At 38.1% G+C, this 22333-nt stretch overlaps 1 protein-coding gene and 1 long non-coding RNA gene across 3 annotated transcripts; one reads left to right on the top strand and one right to left on the bottom strand.

Annotated features, from left to right (window-relative positions):
- Window positions 1-31: 31 nt before the first annotated feature.
- LOC113665323 (PDZ and LIM domain protein 7) lies at window positions 32-18080 on the bottom strand. Of its 2 annotated transcripts, XM_089202090.1 has the most exons (10): window positions 17864-18080; window positions 17593-17744; window positions 14351-14632; window positions 14046-14146; window positions 13393-13500; window positions 12774-12881; window positions 10881-11262; window positions 9753-9933; window positions 2984-3220; window positions 32-2592 (listed from the first exon to the last, which is right to left on the bottom strand). In XM_089202090.1, exons 1-10 carry the CDS (start codon window positions 17963-17965, stop codon window positions 2506-2508), a joined length of 1740 nt encoding a protein of 579 aa, XP_089058216.1. In that variant the 5' UTR covers window positions 17966-18080; the 3' UTR covers window positions 32-2505. The 2 variants fall into 2 exon arrangements, with proteins under 2 accessions (XP_089058216.1, XP_027036803.2); XM_027181002.2 differs by lacking the exons at window positions 32-2592; window positions 2984-3220 and adding an exon at window positions 4029-6332 and having other exon boundaries at window positions 17864-18075.
- On the top strand, window positions 16036-21597 carry LOC149048715 (uncharacterized). The gene is made up of 2 exons (XR_016185341.1): window positions 16036-16174; window positions 21480-21597. It is a non-coding gene; the product is annotated as an uncharacterized LOC149048715 (long non-coding RNA).
- The last annotated feature ends 736 nt before the right edge of the window (window positions 21598-22333 follow it).

Raw genomic sequence — 22333 nt, forward strand, 5'->3', positions numbered from 1 at the left:
ACAAGGAAAAACGGTTCGAGAACAACAAAAATTCTTTGAAGTATAAATTTATTCTGGAAATAACAGATACATTGAAAATTAGATCTCTGTTTACAAGGTGAAAAATCACTTTCTGCAAATGTTGACAAGCTCGCATTACAAAGTACATTTTAATATTTTAGACCACAACTAAAAATATCATTGCATATAAAAAAAAGGCATGATGTACGCGTACCGTAGCGCGTTCACAACGGCAACACCCACATAAAAAGGACGATGAAATGGTAACTTAGGGAACACGCTGTACGATCGCACCACCCCACTAATACGAACAAGTCGTTTTAATAACTACTTTTATGTGTCACAAATGAACCGCGTGCGGAATGGCTTTCTCTCCCAGCACTCCTCAATCGTTAATAATCCAATTACTTAGTCCCATGCAACCACATCTTTTTTTACGGAATGAATGCATTTTCAAGCAATCTGCACCGCGGAGTTCTAACTGTCACTTTGTTACACTTATAATTCTACTAACGACACACAACCTATGGTAGGAGTCCATTAGTTATAATAAAACAGTTCATTCTAGAGCAAGTGGTGGTGATCGTATTATGACAGTTCTGTCGTATGGTGAGGCCACAAACGCTTGGGTAACAGGCATTCATGGTAACGCTAGAACCAGAAAATTCGTAATTTTTTCTTTAATAAGAGGACAGCCTCACTACCATTTCTTTACAATTTCATCGTTCCTGTTTGCACAATTCATATTTCAACGGCCTAATAGCATGTTACCTTTCGCAGGCACTGTTCCTAATAATTATTACCTTGGCAAGTTCAACGGAAAGCTGAATTAACTAAACTTACAAAAATAGCGGACCTCGCTCTAGAAGCAAACGAAAAATTGCAAAATATAGCAACAAAAAAAATTATAAAAAAAGTCTTAAACATACGGTCAACTGGTTTATTATCAAAGCTATATCTTTTACTTAAATGATACTACTGAGGCAACATCCCAACACCATTTATTTTTTTTGGCATGCTTTCCAACGAAAAAATAAATTACGAATCAGAGTGAATCAATATTCCGTTTGAGATGGTTCTTTCCCAAAGACCAACTTGTTTCACAGGTAACACAACATAAAAGCTACAAAATCTCTCAGTTTCACAATTCTACTGTTTATAAAATTTGTCCAAGACGAAGCCGGCATGATTTCTTTTCTCATCCTTTTCTTTTCGTTTTTTTTTTCTTTCTCAAAATCATTTTTTTAAGTTAGGAAGGGAAGGGGGAGTAACTCCGAGACAATTTCCTTTGTCGCCGTGTTTTTAACTAATTGAGAAATGAAGACAAATCCTTGCAGGTTTCCTCTCAAGTTCAGACCAGTGAAACGTATTCCATTAATTCCAAATAGTAAGACCGTTTCTCTACCGTTTTAAATTTTAGAACTCTAAAATAATACAAACAAAATTACCAAAAATCCCAGACCAAATAACTTCAAGATGGATAGCCATTCGGTTTACATCAAGAAGACCGGTGAAGAAAGCAAAGATGTTCAGTTCTTGTCTTTCATATTTACAAATTACTTGATTCAACAAGCAAAAAAATTCTCTCAAGCCAAATTCTAACCCAAAGGCACGCGAAAAATTCACTTCCACGGCCAAGATAAAGACGAGAAAAAGAAAACCTGGAAAATAAATTTCTTTAAATATTTAAAAATAGCCATAATATATGATCAGGTTAATTCGCCTCGCTTTGGTGATTTCTCACGATTTGTCACTCAGTCTGCTTGCTTACCGAGAAAGAACGTGACTTCATGGAAAAATACTTAGATACCACCTCGTTAGTTCTTCATCAAGATCTTATAAATTCAATTATGATCCAGACACGAAAAAGTAACGTGAAAAACCACTAAATAACTCTAAATCTAATTGGTTTCACATCTAGCCTCTGGTTTAGAAAGCAGCAACACTACAGGTTACCCTTTCCTAGGGTTATGTAATAAAATACGCAAAGAATAGAAAGACGTCATTGTTCCGACCAATGAAAATTTGGAAAGACCTCACTGCATCAAACATGACGTCATCTAACGCAAGAATAGATACCTCATGTCACCTAGCAACACCACAAACCAACTAGTTTGCGAGCTCCCTCACTACACGAAGAATCCATTTGGACAGGAATTACCAAGAAATCCTCCAACCAAAAAGAAAAACAATGATCTAAAACTAAAAAGACAACAAAACCCAGAAAAAAATGGTAACTTGACTGTTGCTTCCTTCAACTCCCTACTAACGTCACATATTTTTTGATTATTTTATAGCCCCCCTGATTTGAAGATGAGCGGTAGTTTGAAAATCTAATCTAATCTATTATTTTAACGTAATCTTTGCAATCATAGATCTGCCTGGTAAACCAAAGTCTACTTAAATTACAAAAGCTGCCATAATTATCCCCACCAATAACGTTTTACCGGTAGAAGACTGGAACAGAATGTTACCCATTCTTCATTGTTTTATCGATGGGTAGTTTTATGGGGCACCATGGAGCACACAGTAGGGTTTGCCACCATATTGATAAAATTGATTTCCTTCTAAATGTTTAATGCAACCTGGGTGCTGTTGGTGGTAGAATAGAAGAAAAAGGAAAAACAAATTAGTCACAGAATGTCAAAAAAACTGTATCATTTATGTTTTAACCGCAGCTAATTCTAGCATGGATACAGCTCTCCGTGAAATATGAACTTTGTTGCAGTTACAATGGCTAGACTTATTTAAAACACCATCCACTAAATCACCGCGCACATTCTTTTCTGTACTAAAGTAAGAGGACCATCCAGACGAAACTTATCCTGAAGTGACTAAGAGTGTTGCTTCTCTCCCTAGATAGAATGGTGGTGACCCTCCACCATTTTGTCAGACCCGCCCAGGTCTCGAGCCCAGACCTCTTGAGCTGGAGCAAAGCGCGCTAAACATCCTTCACTTGGGCAAACCCCGAATGATTGCTTACCTGACACTTGAAGCAGGAAGCATGCCACGGTTCTCCCAACGCTTCTACCCATCGTTCGCCTCCACCGATCGGCCGCCTACACAGTGCACATTTTACGCAAAACAATTTCTTATAATCGTCCTCACAATATGGTTTTCCCCGATCAACATTGAAGCCCTCGGATCCGATTTGCTTTCCGCAATGACTGCAGATGAAGTGCTCCGGATGGAATGTCTTCCCCACAGCTTGAACACAAGGCTATCAAAACGAAGTCATTGGAAAAGATACGTCACTCAGCTTTGGCTTCATTCGAACGTGAATGTTACATAAGCTAATTTCTTAGTACTTAAGACACGTCGCTTTTGCTTCGACAGCTCTGTAAAACTCTAAGATCTGTCTGTAGGTACTATCAATTTAGCGTCTGTAAGGGTGTCATAGTCAGACCTTCTTGATTCAAAAACGTTGTAAAAAATAATTTAAGAAAAAACAACAGTAGGGGGGGGAGGGGGGGGGGGCAACCAGAGCAACCCGATTTAAGGTGGTAAAGAAATATTAATACATGTGCCGTTCGAAGGTGTACTCAAAGCCTCGATGTTGAGTTATGGATTGCCATCAAGCACATCAGAAAATTACAGGGTAACAGCATCATGAAGCACCGCACAAACGCGTTACTTTTCTTCTGTAAAGCAGGAGTACAGGAGTCTTCTGTTACATAGACGGATACCTCCTCGAGAGGAAGAACGTAATCCATCACTGACCAAGTTTTACTCGATTTCTCTCCATTGAAACGTTATTTATCGATGTGCATTTTGAAAACATTTGGCCACATCCTTTTTAAATCTTCTCCATCCTTAGTCATCCCTGTTCCAACGACTGAAAAAATCGGAAAATTGCTGCTGTTGCTATTCAGGACCACAGGTGAGAAAATCGTCACCAAAATTGTTAGAAATAATGACTTAAACCAACCTCCTGAGATGTCCGAAAATGATCCGACAATTCACGCCGATTACCGAAGAACTGCCACCACCGCATTAAGTCAACTGCACAATATCTTAGGCACCGAGTTATTTCGAAAAGCTAAATTTAATGACTAAATTCAGGAGATGAACTTAAAAAAAAAAACATCAGAAAGTTAATTTCAAAACTATAAAATAAATATCTTGTTAAGTAAATATAATTATTTTAAAAAATATATTATTCCTTGTGTTTGAAAATACGTTTTTTCTTAGAAAAGTGTGTATCTTACTGGCATCAACAATATACTCCTGTTGAGCAATTAAGGAGTGTGTTATCATAAGCAGGCAAATTAACGGGAGAAAAATAACCTTTCTGCCTCCATTTAGATCTCTAGCTTTCCGAATAAGGTCTGCCTACACATGAGTACAAAAAAAGCACTGCCTTTGATCAACATGAACCTACACTTTGTATATATTCATACACACTACACCAGAACTTAATGTTTTTCAAACTCTTCCATACTGTACAAAACAAACAAGCGTTTCTAAAACTATTCATGTAAGTATAAAAGTATAAAAGTATGAGGTACGTTTTTACTTTCTACGTTAGACTCGAAAGATTCGATGGATTCTACGAATTTTGAGTAGCCACCATAGGATAGACACAAATTCATCAGTTCACTTCAAAGAAAATAATGATTAAATGTAACTTCCCCTCTACTAACTAAATACGACTCGTATGACTTGTGCTGGAACCAACGCGTCTGTTCAGATCGCTAGCACAGCAAACCAGTGTTAATAAGAATTTCTACGCTGCCTTACAATTTTTGTAAGAACACTCTCCATGTATAAGAAATGAAGGCACCAAATGATACTTCCGTCAGCAACCTTAACCCACTTTGATGATTACAGGTCAAGCTAACTGGGCCTTGGAAATTGCGCTCTGTTCCCCTTACCCCTCCTCGGTTGAACAGTTAGGGTTAGGAGACTGCAGAACACAACAGTGGGATGCCTCTAGTTCGGCCCCAAAGTACGAGACTAGAAACCGAAGAAACAAGCACAACATCCCTTACTACTTTGGTTCTCAACCACGGTGCATCTTCAACCACTAAATCAACGTAACTACAGTGCTTTTAAATGCTTACTACAGGGAACTAAACATGAGAAAGAAAAAATCTCTGAAAAACTAGGCGCAATAGTCACTTCAGCAATACCAGAGACAGAAGCAACAACCACAAAGGAACTCTACTCCGCTTGTATCGTTTTTTTCTTAAAGCTAGTTTGTTCTACAGACGAACACTCGCTCGATTGGAACGTTATTTATCAAACGGATAGTAAGTGTATTTTCGTCCTTTCAGCCGCTGTTGACAGTTGGCCAGAAGGTAACTTGCATGGCGGGTTTCGTTTCTCGCCTGGTCGATGGAATCATGTAGTTGATTGATGTAGATCTTCAGAGGTAGCAGCCTTCTCTCTGCCCGACCAAAGCGTTCGTTGCTATCTGCTATGTAATCCTCCATCAGATTCATCTGTAGGAATTTGTTTTCTACAGTGGCGCCTTTCTCTTGGTACGTGTTCTTCAGATCTTTCATTCGCTTGCGGTACATTTCCAACATGTCCTGCAACGTGCGTTTGCGCGAGTAAAGCTCGCGCTTTCGGTCTTCCGCGTTTTGAAGCGCGGACTGGATGACAACGGCGCGGCGCGACGCCTCGCGAGCGCGCAGCATAGAAGCCTCCCTTGCTGCTTTCACCTCCGTCAGTTCATACTCGATGTTTCTAATGTTCCTCAAGTCGTCTGATTTCTGGCGCTCGATCTTATGGTTTACCTGCCAGTTCTCATTCAGAGATCTGTATTTACTATCTAATCTTCTTTGTTGATCCTGAATACGATCTTCTAGCTTAGCTACCTTATCCTCGGCTATGAATCTCTTGCGCTCGAGTTTTGCCAGTAAAATTTTCGCTTCTTTAAAGCGTTTTACAGCGGGAGGTATTCCTTCTCTGGCTTTGGCTTCTCGTTCAGTAGCGCTACGAACAGCCTCCTTTAAGGACACAACTTTCTCCCTTATGGACCCCACCCCAGGTTCTACGCGAGTATTGTCTGAAGTTCCAACCCTGGCTGCATTTGAAACTCCCGAGGAAGCCGGCAAATTGTTCTTACTCTCAAACGAGGTTCTTTTCTGAAGATAGCTTATTCCATATCCGGATGAAGGATAATTGGACTGATGGCCATTCATCCATTCAGCCTGGTTTTCCTCTGGTTCTTTCTTTAAAGTTAACGCACTGTTAAATCTTTTGTTTTTCGCTTTTGCAGCGACTTCTGTAGGATTTTTGGAATTCATGGAACCCTCGCGTATTGCCTTAAGCATTGCACTTGACGGTGGAGGCACCGCTGGTGGGCATGAATGCAGACTCTTTGGCTGCAAATTTAGGAAAATAAATACATCGCGTCACAAAGACCTACGTCAAATGTTAGAATGACCACGAAATGATCAATTTTCACTCCGAAGTCTGGCCGAGCAATCCATGAAAGAACTTGAACATGAAAGAACAACGAATCTTATTGAATTTTTTTTTCGACAAAACAGTGCAGTGCAGGTGAGCAGCAGGTTACTTAGTTGTAATAAGTTATTTCTTTTTTGATTTAAGTGCTTGCAGTTGTTACACAGCATTTAAAGCATTACACTGTTACTTGAGACCCTCACTCGCTCTCATTCAGTACAAATCCCGTTCGGATGACGATGTGAAGGGTTTCCCATTTTTTTTTTTTTTTTTTTTTTTTTAAGTTGGGTTTTTTTTCGAGAGGAAAACACGCAGAGACAAACGTTACCCAAAAACGGCTCCACAAAGACGTTACTGATCTACCTTCGAGGAAAGAAGTTTAGCGTGTTTACTATGGCAGTTATTTGTGGTAATGGAAAGTATTTAAAATGCAACGAGTTACGTGCATGGTTATAAAGAATTACTATGAGAGATCACTGAACTATGCTATCTCTAAGTGCTTTCTACTAACAGTTTGTTATAGCAGTGAAAATAGAAGTTTATACAATGGTGTGGCACAGCTTTTGCTTGGATTAGCTACGTCTTGAAAAGTTGGGCTTTTACATAAGGCAGTGCGCATGGCTCCTTTCTCTCAACACAACTAGAAATTTCGTACACCAAGTAGACATTTCAAAACCTCTTGCCATGTGACTCTCACGTGATGTACACGCCTTGAAACAGCCGGCAGTTCTTATTGTTCCAAGCACGAGAGATGGTCCGTCTATCCTCCACTTTTCCTCCTCGAGAGCAAACAGATGAATCTCATAGGTCACGTTAAAAGGGGTATTTTTGTAACACAACCAAAGTAGCGGTCTGTTCACTGTTCCTCTCGTAGTATCATCTCCTTCTCAGCCAGAGAAATTCAGGCAACTCCATTCCACTTTAATGTGATTGAAGTGGGTTTCCTTAAGGCCAGTGAAGGGTTGTAACTACACGCTAGTTTACTGTCAATCAATTCTAAAAGCAAGGCCGGTGTGAAAAGAAAAACTGAACGGCTGGCTAAAGCAATAAATTTACACACACCAGATCAACCATTTTGGTAGAGACAGTGCAAAAGTTTGCTTAGTTTCGGCTGTCGGCGTGCCGCATTCTGTTATCAGATTATTTAGTAATTTCGCTTCTTTTCTACAAATACCGCTTCCCTTCCTATTTTTACATGTAAATGTTTGTCTTAAACATGAAGACACCGCGTGCAAAAAATCACTGCCTAACTAAACTTCTGACAAGTCCAAAATTTTTGAGGTACTTAACCAGAGCTTCGCACTGTCACTCAAAAAACTCAGTTTAAACTTTCATGCAAAACAGGAATTCCCCTCTTTCGACTTATTGCATATTTGTTTCCGTGAAATCACTACCTTTAGAGCTACTTTACAATTGCTCGTGCCAGTCACGTGACTGTAACAGTAATTTTAAGACAACACTTAGGCTTCAGTAGGACAAGTGCAAAACTAAAAATATAATTTATTTCATGGCCATAACAGAACTAACTTTCTTGAAGAGTTAGGAATGCTTTTAGAAAAATTTTTTTTTTGTTTTACAAACAAGGAAAACTATTCATTCTATCATTTTGAATTTGAATGTAAAACATTAGATCTTTTTATAATTAATTAATTCAACTGAAAATTCAAACCCAAACACGTAAACCTCAATCTCTTTGAGCTATAGCCAAATTGCAAATTCTCTCAATGTAAAGTGCACAATATATATTATTTACGAGCAAAAATGGCTTACGTTCAGTAATATACAGACACTAAGATAAGTGATAAATGTGTAATGTGCTTTATAGGCTGAGGAACAAATTTTCAAGTCTAGATTCAAACCATTTTCTTTTTTTCAATTTTGTGCTTGATGACATTCCATTTCAAAATTTGAAGGACCAAGAAGGGAGAAACTTTCATAGCATTCTTTCAATCGATATCTCTCGGCCAAACTTAGGAGACACATGTTTATGTATGGACAAGGCAAAATCAGAAATGACAGTCTACAACTGTTAACTCCTTCTTTTAGTGTGCAAAAGGGTAAGGATTTCCAGATAGTTATGAAAAATGCTCCACAGAATTCTGAATTTTTCCTAAGGTTCTGAGCATGTCTCAAAGCAGACAGAAACATTGGCATTCTTAGTTATCACAGAACACTTGTTAGTAGTCAGAAAACTGCTTTACTGACCGTTTCAAAGTCTGATGTAAGTTCCATCCAAAAAAACATACTTCAGACAAAGTTTAAGAGGAGTAAATTAAGACCACAATTCTGATAAAAATATATGCAACATCTAATTGTTATTTCCAGTTGAAAATGTGTGTGTTCTCCTGTTAAACTTACCTTGCAGTAGCAACACACCAATTCATAGACTAATTGTTAAACATAAATAACCCCATATCACACAACTTACTAAAAGCACTTCCCTGTAAGAGAGAGAGACTCACTCTTAATGCCTATTTCCTTTTATAAACAATGGAAAAATTCTATCATCAATAGCATTTCAACCATTTTTTCCGTCTGGGGAGCACTCTTACATAACACGATACATAGTAACTATTGATTTAAGTGAAGTTATGACACCTTAATTTGTGTGCATGATGAACTTTTTAGGAAGGGTGCACAAATTCTCTCACATAACTGGCAGATCTCTCTCTCACAGAACAACTAAATAAATGTAAAACTTTGTCTATTCATTTCTTTCCCTTCCATGAGTGATGCATCCTTCCAAAGTCACTCTACTTCTCAAGGCAGATTGCTCCTCTACAGAGGGATGTTACCCCATTACAGGTTACCTATCAGCAAATCATCAGGCCTCCTAAACAGTTTGCTGTTTACCAAGTTTACCCTTGGTTGAAAGAGTAATGTAAAAGTAAAGTGTCTTTCCCAAGCACACAACACAAAGACTCAATAAGGGCTGAAAACAGGACCTGTTCCTAAAATTTTGAGCCTTCAAGATACGTACACTACATGTAGGTCTGATTAACCAGTTTCAAGAAAGATAATTGGTGGAAAAGGAAAAGGATTAAACTGAAACCTGTGTTTTTCAAACAGATAAAAAATACTAAGATGAAGAAATCCCTAAAACTATTTCAATCAAGCATTGCTACCCATTACTTTCCAACTAAAAGATAATTTGTTTTTATCAAATCCTAATAAATTGCCTAAAGAAAACTGCTTTTGAATTACCCCTAACATTTTTGCCAATAATCTTTCTTTGAACTGGTAAATGAGACCTATAAATAACAATAATCTTTATGGCTATATCTTATCATCATTGCCTACAAATGCATACATGTAAATAACCAAAATGATGTACTCACCCCAACTATAGGCTGCTTACAAGTTTCACAATGAGGAGCAAAGTACTTATTAAAGTCCTTCTCACAGTACAGTTTTCCACCCTCCTCAATGAAGCCCTGGTTCTGTAATGATTCACCACATCCATCACAAACAAAATGATGTGGATGCCATGCCTTACCAATTGCACTCACAAAGGGGCCACTATTTTACAACAAAAGAACAAAAAACATTAGTGATGTCAGACAACTAGAACTGAAGGGCCAAGTGAAACACTTGTCCAAGTAGCAAGGTTACAAGGTTGTAAGGTTGTTTTCAGTTCTCTTCCTTAAATGTGATGATTCCTTTGACTTACAACATCTGAATAATAACTCTATCCTGGTTGCCACAGTCATAAGTTTTTGGAATTCCTTGACTATTCCCTGACTTTATCCTGACAAACGTAAAGTTTCCCTAACCTGAATTAACAATTACATATCAAACAAATCCTGATCTGATTACAGCCTGATTACAGCCATCCTCTACAGCCATACAAAACAATGAACATCAATTGAAAATTTTCCTTGTGGTACCATTGAAAAAGGATCCAATTTACATCATTTACATCAAAGAATTTGAAAAGTTAGAAAACACTGAAAATAGAAGAAAAGGAAAATTTGTGATTCCATACACAAACCAACTTAAATTTATTCTTTCCTGACTTTTTCCTGAGCTGTGGAACCATGTCTATACATCCCACAAACAGAGGAATATAAATTGTTCACAGGCCCAATCAGAAATCAAAGTAAAAATAACATCATGCACAGCAAAACATGTTGAACCAATCATATCTGGTTTTATGAATGTTGTGCCGCGTAGCACTGGGAACACAAATGGTGAAACAGAGAATTAACTCTGAAGTGTAAATTAAAGTGCTATTTAAACCCATGAATAACGCTAACGCCCTGTGGGTTATTCATGGGTTTAAATAGCACTTTAATTTACACTTCAGAGTTAATTCTCTGTTTCACCATATCTGGTTTTAGTTTTCCATTCAATTCATCAACAGAATGACCAAAGTGTTACAAACTTCAGGTACAGCATTGAAATAAACTCCTCCACAGAAAACTTTTAGAGGCTTGTCTGAATTATCTTTGCCACAAAAAACTTACAAAACTTCCTCTCCACAAGCATCACAAAAAGGAGTTCTGGTCTCCTCTACGGAGTGTGCAGAAGGGGGCTTTGAAGGTGTTCTCTTCCATTCAGGCTGCCCAGGGGATGATGTAGGAGACAATGCTGCAGGAGAGGCAGATGACGGTAGTTTCTGTGTTGGATGCCGCACTGGCTCAGATGGCTGGTTCATCTGAACCATCCCTGGTAGTGCAACAGGGGCAGGCTGGCCTGGCCTGGCCATGACTGGCGCAGGTGGAGCCACTGGCATATCTCGAGCAGGTTTAATAACGGGTGGATTGGGTCTGTACATTTTGGGTAGCGGAGTATTGGAAGGCTTAGAGCGATCTGCCTTCTGCCTGTCAAAGACACTCCCTGGAGCATCTATAAAAAGAAGTTGTTTAACACTCAAAAAATATTTATATCCTTCATTTCAAGATGTTATTTCTTTCAAACCCTTTGCCACAGATAATAAATTAAAGGTAACATATACTAGAAAGAAGATATCACAGGAAATTTGATAAAAAGGTTCACTGAACTCAGCTGAACATGACAAAATATAAAAGAACAACTTGTATAAAAAGAAGTAATCTTATCCCAAAAATTGTCTTTTAGGAGCATAAGATTAAATGTGTTGACTTTTCAGGTTTTCTGGTATGGCTTCACTGACAACATAGCACATCCGTCTTGAATTAAATTTCAAACAAAGGCATTCATAGTGATGGGCATAACAGGATTAACACTTGGTAATATCATTAACCCTTTGACCCCTAAGAGTCACTAGAATCTAATTTCTCCCTATAATATCGCCCCTGAATCACACATGAAGGTCACTTGAAAAAAGGAAATGATCACCAAGCAGAGAAACTCTTGACTGTTAAACAAATGCTCCTCGTCAGCATCTTAAGAAATATATAGAGTGCAGTATGGAGAATGTGCATTACTGAAGTTAAGAGGTTATGGGTTAAGAGTTTCCTCTTTCTCTAAGGATGATTAGCCATACCAGTTATTTTCACAAATTGCATGAAAACAAAAATTCATGTACATGTAATACATCAATTGCCCTCTCCTAATATATCAACACTAGAACACAATTCAACATTTTTTTCCAGCCTTAGAGGTTGCACATTTAAGTCTTTCTAGAGACTAGGAGATGAAGATATCTTGAGGAAACTTTAATTTTTAGTGAAAGCCTTAAAGTCATCTCTAAATATTGATGCACTGTATTAGTTCGGAGTATTGTTAGGGGCATGTCAATAATTGGAATTTACTCTTATCACCAGCCTTTGGTTGAATCATTTTTTTAATGAACTTGTTCAGATCTGCAGTGAAGAACAACCAAAAATCTACCATGTTTTACCAACACTCAACTGAACAAATGCAAAACTCAGATTGTTACAATTGCACCGCAGTTGAAGAAATAGCAGATAAAGAAACAAGAGAAACTTTAAGTTCTACAAGCTTCTTTTTCTGTACATCTATAAAAGATGGTAAGTTTCTAAAGAAAAGTTAGTGGTCAGTATTACTAGAAATTTGGTTTGATCAACTGAGTTGACAATGTTAGTTGGCTATATTGTAAGGAAATTCTAAAGCTGACAAGTTGATTGTTAGTCCTTCATTGGAAAAAATTGATTTTCACACTGACCAAGGTCTACCCCTCAAAACATCATCCTTTATAATATTTTTGCAGTGGCCGATTCACAAAATCAAATCAGTCGATAAAATCAAATAACTTTTTTTCTGCAATTTGCCGTTCACCTGTGTGAATGAGTACTTTATTTGTTATCATCAGCAGGCACAAATGCACTGCTCTAGTTTTATTTGCTTGATTCATTTGTGACTCTATGTATCAAAAAATTTTCATGTAAATTAGACAGAAAAAATATCATATCAACCTCCTCCTTCCACAGCATCCTGAAGCATTTTAAAGGTTCTTGATTGCACTTGCTTATTTGCATCCTCTTCAGGCTCATTATAAGCCTCAGGGGGAGGTGGAGGTAAATCTGTCAAAAGGAACAAAAACAGTAAACAGATTTTGCATCACTACTAACTTATGTATACCGGCTTTTAAGTCTTTGTTCAAAACCAAAGTAGGCCCAGGCTTAAATACATGTAATAGAAAGCCAGAGCACTTTCAGTGGTTTATGACCAAAACCAAAGATGTCATGATGGCCAATCAGAGCAAAGGAAAATATTAAGATGAGCCATGAAAATTCAAGATAACAACCAGAAAACTGTTCCAAGTACTGAAAAAAGGGGGGCACCCCAGTCATGATTGATTTCACTTTTGCTTCTAATTGGTTGAGAGGGTGCATTATTTCTCCCAACCAATAATAGAGCAAAGCAGTATAAACCCAATGCAAACCTAAGATAACTTTTATTAATCAAGAAAAAGTTGCTTCAATAATAGATCAATTCAAATAACTGTAGGAGAGCCTGGCCTCACTCTTGCTTGAGAGGGTGGCACTTTTGAATTTAAAGGTAATACGAAGAATTCAAGCACTTTATACATACCATCCTCATCTGCTTCCTGCAGATGTTTCTGAAGTCTCTTAAAAGACTTGGACTGGACTTTGGGATCTGGCGGATGACCCCAAGTTGGTGGCTCATCAGCAAAGCCCACTGATTGGGAAAAAGAACATGTTAACGAAAAGAGCTTTTGGTACTTGTCACTAAATGGTTGTTTCTCTGTTAAAAAAAGAAACCTCCTGGCTTTTTTGACATAGCATTTTGTCCCTGCCAAAAGATTCTTAGAGATCTTTTGAAATTTACAGGTAAATTTGCCTATTAGACATGAGAAAACAAAACAAAAATAATTCTATTTTAGGTTTGATATTTGCACGTCATGAACTTTATTGGGCTTAATTGGCACACAACTGACCTATCAGCATCAAATCACGTCTCTTAGTAAGGAGTCCCTAACACACAATTCCACACTGCCCCCTTCACATCCTCACTTCCATGCCTATTCTCTACAATGGTCTCTACGCATTTCCTAAGGTGTTGACTATGAGAATTTGTTTAACAATCAAGAGCTTTTTAGTCAATTATCATTTCCTTCACTATTTTGATTCTTGGGGTGATATTGTACAGAGAAATTAGATGCTGGTCACTCTTAGAGGTCAATACTCTGTTGCTACTTGTACCATAAGAAATCATTCTCTCACCATCTCCATCATCACTGATATCAAGTTTAAAGTGTTGAGCAAGATCTCTGTCATCATAGCTTGGTCTTGAAACTCCACTTTCTGGGTGATCAGCGCTTCCTCTAAAACAAAAAGTCCGACCACAAAATTAATAGAAAATTTGATTTGGTGCACCTGGTTTCTTTGCCAATACTAACCAAAGATTACCAAAAAGGTTCTCTGTTGCTCCAATAACAGAGCATCTGACTCAAAAAATCAGACAAAGAACTGGCTGAGGTTTGAATTCTCCTTTGTACACATTGTGGTCAAAATTACACCATCATCACCTGGCATAAGTAGCTGGATTTGGGGGCGGTGGAGGAGTTGGGGGACCTGACAATCCTGCTGGTCCAGTTTTTGCAACAGGAGCACGTTGAGCCTGGAATGTTGGCGGCTGCCAGGATGTGTTACCTGCTGGAGATGAGTGGACAGCAACTGGAACTGATGGCTGCGGGGTCTGAGTTGGAGGTGATGATGCACCAAAGGGTTTTGCCCTTGCATTAAATTTGTGATCCACCTTTGCAGAGTGTACAGTTTCTGTCACTGTAACTGTTTTAGTCCCCTCTTTCCTGACAAACACAGGATAGAAAACATTACTTTTAATTCTGGTGCTGAGATCAGTCTTTAATTAGGAAATTATTGATACCTTTTTGCAGTATTTCTTGCATTCCTATTACATCTCAACATTCTCCATACTTTTCTATACATTTCAAGAGTGAAAGAGTGAGTCTAGTTTGAGTCAGGAGTAACTTCAATTTTTCCCCTCTTGGTAAAATATGAAGTTGTTCACCTTTTACTTCAGTTGAAGCAGCTTATTTCCTCTGTATCAATTTTGCCACAGACAAGAATTTCTGCATTCTAAATTGTTGCTAAGTGCTCTCAGACCTTTTAAGTGTTACAGAATTGTTGCAAAATTTACAAAACATTTAAAAGGCTGTTATTGTTCATTAAGGCACATAAAACCCCTGTAATAACCACAACTGATGCTCTAAGAAAAAAATTTGTCTTGTCAATTATCAATTTCTTCTTCATGCATACAACACTATGTATATCATGCTTTAGATATTCCACACATCCTGTAACAATGTCTCTAAAACTTGGTGATGCTTCAAAACTTTTTAACAAGGGAAACTTATAAATCAAACAAACATTTTCCAGAGGAATAATAACTTTTTCCAAACTTTTGGCCAAGGAGAAAATGAGATAGCTTGAAGTGTTACTCTTCTACATGTATGGGATCCCAGTGGATGCAAGATGGCAGTCAAGTGCAAGAAATCAGTACCAGGTTTTTTTTTTAAATACTCTGAGTCAGTTAAGACAGTTTGTCATTGAAATAGAACTTCTGTCTTAGGTATGTAATCAAAAGAAATTGGAATCCTTGGGGAAAACTTGTCGATACCTTGGAATGTTTACTTCTTTGAACACTGCTGTGAAGCAGTACAGAATCAACCCTTACAAATGGCCACAAAAACAATTTAAGTGTGAAACAAGGTGTTCTTGTTTCCTTGATACATCATTTTGACAGAGAAATCAAAACAAAGCTAAACAGAAAACAAGAAGATTAAAAGCAAAAAAAAGGGAAAAATTGAAGTTGACTGAAACTTGACTTGTGACTTGAACTTGACTTGGGCTTGAGCTTGACTCATGACCCAGTATACATTATATTTTTCAGAAGTTTCCCATATACTTAGAGGCCCTTTCAGAGGTGTTTCCACAAACCACCATTAATTTCCACTAACTGCCTCCATAAGTTTGTTTCAATATACTTTACATGAATGTTAACAAAGCAACCAGTTTCATATTACCAACCATCAGTTATGCTCACTTGTATTGATAGAATAACTAAGAAGCTGTCAAAGAGGGTGACAAACCGCCTTTCTCATAGGTGGGCATTTTTCTCTCCAGATGCAGTTTTAACACTCATCACTAGGCCCGCACAAACCTCTACAGTGCTGATAGGATTGCAAGCTATGCAGGATATGAAAAAGCATCACAAGCCAACTCACTTTCTTGGGTAATGCATAAAAGAGACATTCACACAAGTCATTTCATGTGCAAGGCAAACCAGTCAAGGCTTGGAAGCTATCCAACCAAATGTGGCTCATCATCAGGTAACTTAATCTATTATTAGTCTGTACTAATTATAAATAATAAAGAAAGCTTGTATTTCTTAGTAAAAAATTTGTATTTCTTAGTAAAAAGATTAGGTGTTGAACCAACATTTATTTCTTGCTTCAAACCAAGACATCTAAATATGACAACGTAATTCCTGATTTTCAATACAATTTTCCAATTCTTCATAAGAACTCAAGATTTAAAACAAAGGGATTTTATCTATGGATGACTCACTCACATAAATTAACAAAGAGATAAGGTTCCTGCGGCGAAATGAAATTTACTCATGTAATAAATTGTTACATGTTTCTCTAAGAAACAAAAGTATTTTTAGAACACATTTCACATCATTGTTTAGGTCTTCTCAAAATATCACATTCTTTTGACACGAGAATACCAAACAAGGAATAGACATGTTCTAGAATCACTAATCGAAGATATTCATGAGATAAAATTAATCTTCACATTCGAACCGGCAATTTTTGCCGAAGAATTACCCGCTGACAGTTACAGGATAATCAATCGTCAAAGACTACCAAAGATTGTTTATAAAACGCTAAAAAACCTTTCGAACATACTAAAATAGACTCTGCAAAGTCAGATTTAATCGGATCGAACTCTGCCAAAATCTTACTAATCGAGGCACAATAAAATTTACATGAACTTTTGTATTTATAATAAACAAGTACTGCCCACTGAAAAAGTTATTCACTGATTTTAACATACACCTCGCTTTGAATCTGTCGGGTGCAGCAAATTCTGAAGTGTAGGAAAATCAATGTGTTTTGAAAATGTTCGCGAGAAACTGCAACAAAAAGTGCTTTATACTGTATATCACTTTCTATCACATTCTCCTCGATTGATCGTACACTGCTTTTACAAAGAACAACAAGCGAAAATAATCACTCGAGAGCTTTTTACCAACAGCCCCGGAGAGATGGATGTTCAGAACGAACAAAGACGTTAGTTTGGCAAACATTTTCAAGAATCTTTAATCAACAGTCAACCTTGGCGTCCACTATCTGCGGAGAGCTTCATCACGATCGAATTACATTACACCCACAAGAATTGTTGCTCATTTCACTAGCCAATTCCTTTTCCCCAACGTAACTGTTCTGAAGGAATATTTCCATCTATGGTCATCACGAAGAGGAAATGTTTCTCCTCCATGGAAAGCGTTTGTTACTCGCCAAGTATATGCAAATAAGTTCTTTTTATTGTCTCCTGGTGTGAATTTATCCAAATAGACAAACGACACGAAATTATGGAAGGTTGTTCATTTCACCGCAGAACACTCGATATACCGCAATTTGAAGAACGCATATTTCAGAGCTAAAAGCCGGTCATAATTTTACGTAGACCTGAAAGCTATTAAAGCTGTGGGAAATTCATTCAGTTTGGCATATTATCTTACCTTTCAAGCAGTAAGTCGAGATTCTGCCCAGCCCTCCTGACACAATCCTGAGCTTCGAAATGACTCATGTTCTCCGTGGTGTCACCATTTACCTCGCGAATATAATCCCCTGATTTTATTCCAACAAGATCGGCTTTAGAACCTGGTGTCACCTATAAAGAAGAGCGTCGAAATCGCGTGCAAATCAGTCAGGTTTAGCTAAACACACAACTACATTGCACCCCAGTCATTCGAACTACCCTATGAATTAGAAAACTACATCGAGTGATACCTTCGAAATCGCCAAAGGACTGCCAAAATCTTTGCCACCTTGCAGTCGAAAACCCCACGGGCCACCTCCTCGAAGTGAAGCCGTGTAAGAAGTACCCGCCATTTCTCAATATTTGGAAACAGCTTCCAAATATCACGTCCACAGAACACCTCACACGACACTAATTTACAAACATTACAGTCATCCAACGCACAGAGAACCGAGTCGCGGGTGGAGCGACATTCTGATTGGCTCGTACACGATGGATTGATAGTTATGGAACATGATTGGCTTCGAGACACACCTTCGGAACTGGAGTATTCTTTTCCATCCATTCTGGCTCGCTAACTCTTCATAACATTTGTTTTCCATGCTTGAGAGAACAAAATTTTCAAATGAAAGATGGGGTTTGGTATTGAGAAAAGAACTTATTCATGATATTTAAGTTAGAACCCAAACTGACCCTTAAAGGCGACTACATCGATGTCACACGTCTACATTCCTGGCGTATTTTGAGGGGGAAGTTGTCGCTGATTAGAGAAAGCCAATAGAGGAGGGAGGCAATACAGAGAAATAGCTCACATAACAAACGAGGAATCATTCCAATTGTCCTTGGTAACATCACCAATACGTTTTTTTTTTTTTTTAATTTTCTTTTTTAACACACCCCTGTTAAAATATCGCAAACATTTACCCCCACAAATCAAAGGACTATTTTAGAACAAAGTTTACCGATGTTACTCATTTTAGACCGACCCGTATTTATTCAGGTATTTCCTACTAGACGGGCCATATCGTTTGACGGTGTCTATCCTTAAATGAACTCTATCATCTGATCATGGCAATCAATTTAAACCAATCAGGATCACAGAAAAAACCGGCCCAACGCTGCCATGTAAATAGAAACATGTTTACGCAAGTTCGTCAAATCCTCGTCAAATCCGTCAAATCCTCGATCAATAGGGGACAATACTCAGTATGATATTTCCAAATTCAGAAAAGAATATTCAAATAAGATTAAAGACGTGATCTATATAAGTGTCTATATAACGTGTGATATTGCGTACAGGGTTTTGAAATTTTAACATTTTTTCGCAAATCGTGGATACATCCTTTTGATCCTTTGCAAGTTCGTCTTTGGTATCTTGGTTCAATTGCTAACAAAAAGAAAATACCCAAACGAAGGACATTCAATCAAATAATGTTGGAGTTCTGAACGTAAACATTACCCGAAACAATAACACTAGTTACCAGGCCCTAAGAACGCGGTCACATTGATTGGACGCAGCCGAAACGGAAAATTTGAATTCTAATTTCGGGGCGAAAACGTGGTAGAATCGGAAATCTGTTTTGGATTAGTTGTTTACATAAACACGTTAACTTTCACAAATATTAAGGCTTTATATGATCTCGGTTCCAAATAAATGCATATGAAGCAACTATTGGCAGGAGAACAACTGCTGATCAGGCACTTAATAACTCGTTTCCATCAAATCAACTTTCTCCACCCCTAGACAAGAGAAAGTTCATCCAACATTCTTGCAGACCGTAGATATGGGGGAAACGGGGTAACCAAAGGGTTCACACGCTTTACTCTCAAGCAAAACGGCTCTGGAATCATACCAGGATGGGTTTCATGACGCTGTCGTGAATATATATCAGAGAGAGTATACTTCTCTGACCTTTGTACTGCGAGCTTTTGCTTTCACGCTTCAATTTGTCACTGTGTCGTATAAAAGCCACATTTTGTGAACATTGTTGGCATCAAACAAAGTTGATAAAATTTGCTCAAGTGTGACTTGACCACAAATCAAAGCATGACAGTATTATTCCTGGTACCATATAGGACGCATTACACCGTTCTTCCGACTAAGACATTTTTGTACATTATTTTAGATTTATGTCCATTGCATGGCCCGTTAGTCCAGAAACCACATAATCATTATTTTACACGTAAACTAAAAGAAGCAACTTGACTTGAGTGTTCTAAAACTTCTACTCTGGACGCTGCCATTTTGAAAACCTGGCCGTAACCACAGCCTTGGTTATTGCGAAAATTAAGCCAATATTTTCGACAAAAATGCCTTTTTGTGTAGTTCTACATCGCTAAAAGAGATCCTAAAGAGACGGAAAAAAGAGGGTCGAAATTTTGTTTCGTCACGAGTAAGCGGTCACTGCCCAGTTGTATAAAGGTCGAATAAAGCTATCCAGCGGATAAATCGCTATCCGGTCAATAAGTGATAGCAAAGCATATAGCGTTAACCATCGTTTAGAGGTTATCTAGTGGATAACATTATCTAACCTTTGAACAACCGAGGCCAGGCTGATAAGCAAGATGGCTTAGTCGTCTCACACATTCGACGACATCTTCAAACGGTTAGGATACTCGTTGAAATCTGAAATGGGAGTTCTATAATGACATATTTTCTTTGAAATGGTGTAGATAGAAATTGTATGTTTTCTGAACATAATTCGCCTTGAACATCTGTTACTGTTCCATGCGTCTGGTCAATAGAACAGACCCCAGATCCCAGATGACGTCAAAATGTGGTAAGAACAAAATGTTGGCACACGAGGTGCAGCTGAGTGTGTTAAAGAAATGAAAAACGCGCCGAGTGCATTGTTGAGTTATATAAGCACGCGGGAATTTTTAAGAACACGAGAGAAGTGCGAAGAAGCACCAGCCGAGGGTAAGTGATTCTCAAACTTCTCGAGTGTTCTTAAAAATCCCCAAGTGCTTATATAATTCAACAATGCTCGAGGAACAAGTTTTTATTTCTTTTATAAAACTAATCAAAACTATAACAAAATTCTCGAACGTGATTGGTCATCAACAGCCCGATTTGAGCACTGATAGGACAGTGTGAGCGTCATGCTTGTAATTGCCGGACAGTGTAATAGGACAGTTAACACGTCATGCCTGTGTAAGTGGATAGAACGCGTCATGCGCGCATGCTGTTGTCCCGCATTCCGCCGAGTTAACTGTTGTTGTTGCTTTTCTTTAAAATGAAAACGCATAACTGATGTCTAGTTTCTTTCTCAAATTTTGTCACTCGTATGATTACTGACCGAATTGGACTCCACTCGGTCTTATTACCATTATGTAACGTAAATTGTGCGCGCTCGTACCGATGACGTAGGCTGCGTGCATTATATCTCAACAGTGCACTAGTGTGACATATGGCGCGTGCTTTATGGAAATATAATAAACCCGTTCTGACCAATCACGTCGCGTACATTTCTCTAAACATTTATAACGAGTTTTATGAAATGTTCAGCACTTCTCCGCACTTCTCTCGTGCTCTTAAAAATTCCCGCGCGCTCATATAACTCAACAATGCACTCGACGCGTTTCTATTTCTTTAATAATGCACTTATAACGTTTTGACGTCTAGAACTATGATATATGACTGTGTATACCTGTGGCAACATGGAATCTATTAGCTTTATATGGTTAAAAAAGCAAAATAATGTTAACCAATAGATCATCAGTGAGAACCAGTAAAAACGCGTATAAGGTCAGAATATCATATGAATCTCGAAGGAGACAAAAATAATCCTAAAAAAACATAATGATGATATCCATAACGCACGCATATATATCATGTTTATATTGTAATATTTCCATGACTCGCAGCTAACCTCCCACCTGTACCATAACTGTGGCGATGAATCTGACTGGAATACGGAAACGTAATGTATTACCCAGACCTCCCACGGCCAAATGGTGTAACGCTTTGGTATCCTTCGAATATTGGTACCCCTACGCAGGATTACCCATTGTTCTTCGCCCACCATGTAATCCGGTCATCGGCTATGCCAGGGCCCTCGAATATTCCTGAGTCCAGAAGATAAATAAATGTTGCTAAAACTCCAGGAAGACAGATTTCCACATCCTTCGCATAGAATTCTTGAAACTCGACAGACATTTTTGACTTGTTGGACTCATTAGCGAAATAGCATTATTCACGCGACGTGGAGATCTACAGACATTGTAAGGAAAGCTAGAAAAAGTGGTGAGATTCGTTCCCTTAAGAAGACAAATGTACAAATATCGTTTGTGCGTTGTAGATGTTTCTCTCCAAAAGGAAAAAAGAAATATTTTTTTCCTGTTGTCTAAAAAATTCTGTCTATTCTGTTTCTTTGTCTGAGTCGCTTACTTCAGAACTTTGCCACCTTATTTGCGTCAATCTACTCTATTGGAGAGAAATGTTCCCCTCAACTGGTGACGATTGAAGAAGTGTTAAAATTTTTAGCATGATTTGTATTTTCTCTGTTTTAATATATCCTCTTTCACAGTCTCCCGTGATTAGCCGTGACTATAGTCAGGAGCCCATCAAAGTGATGGGCTCCTGCTAAAGTACATTTGAGCCACACAAGTACGCATTGCAGACCTTTTGTGTTAAAAAAGTGTGTTCGAAAATAATCACGAAGAGCTAACTGTAGGGAGAGGGGTTAAATTTAATACTTTGGGAAAACACTAGAAAAATG

Source organism: Pocillopora damicornis, chromosome 3 (genome assembly GCF_964200805.1).
Source record: "Pocillopora damicornis chromosome 3, jaPocDami1.2, whole genome shotgun sequence".
Taxonomy (NCBI): Eukaryota; Metazoa; Cnidaria; class Anthozoa; order Scleractinia; family Pocilloporidae; genus Pocillopora; species Pocillopora damicornis.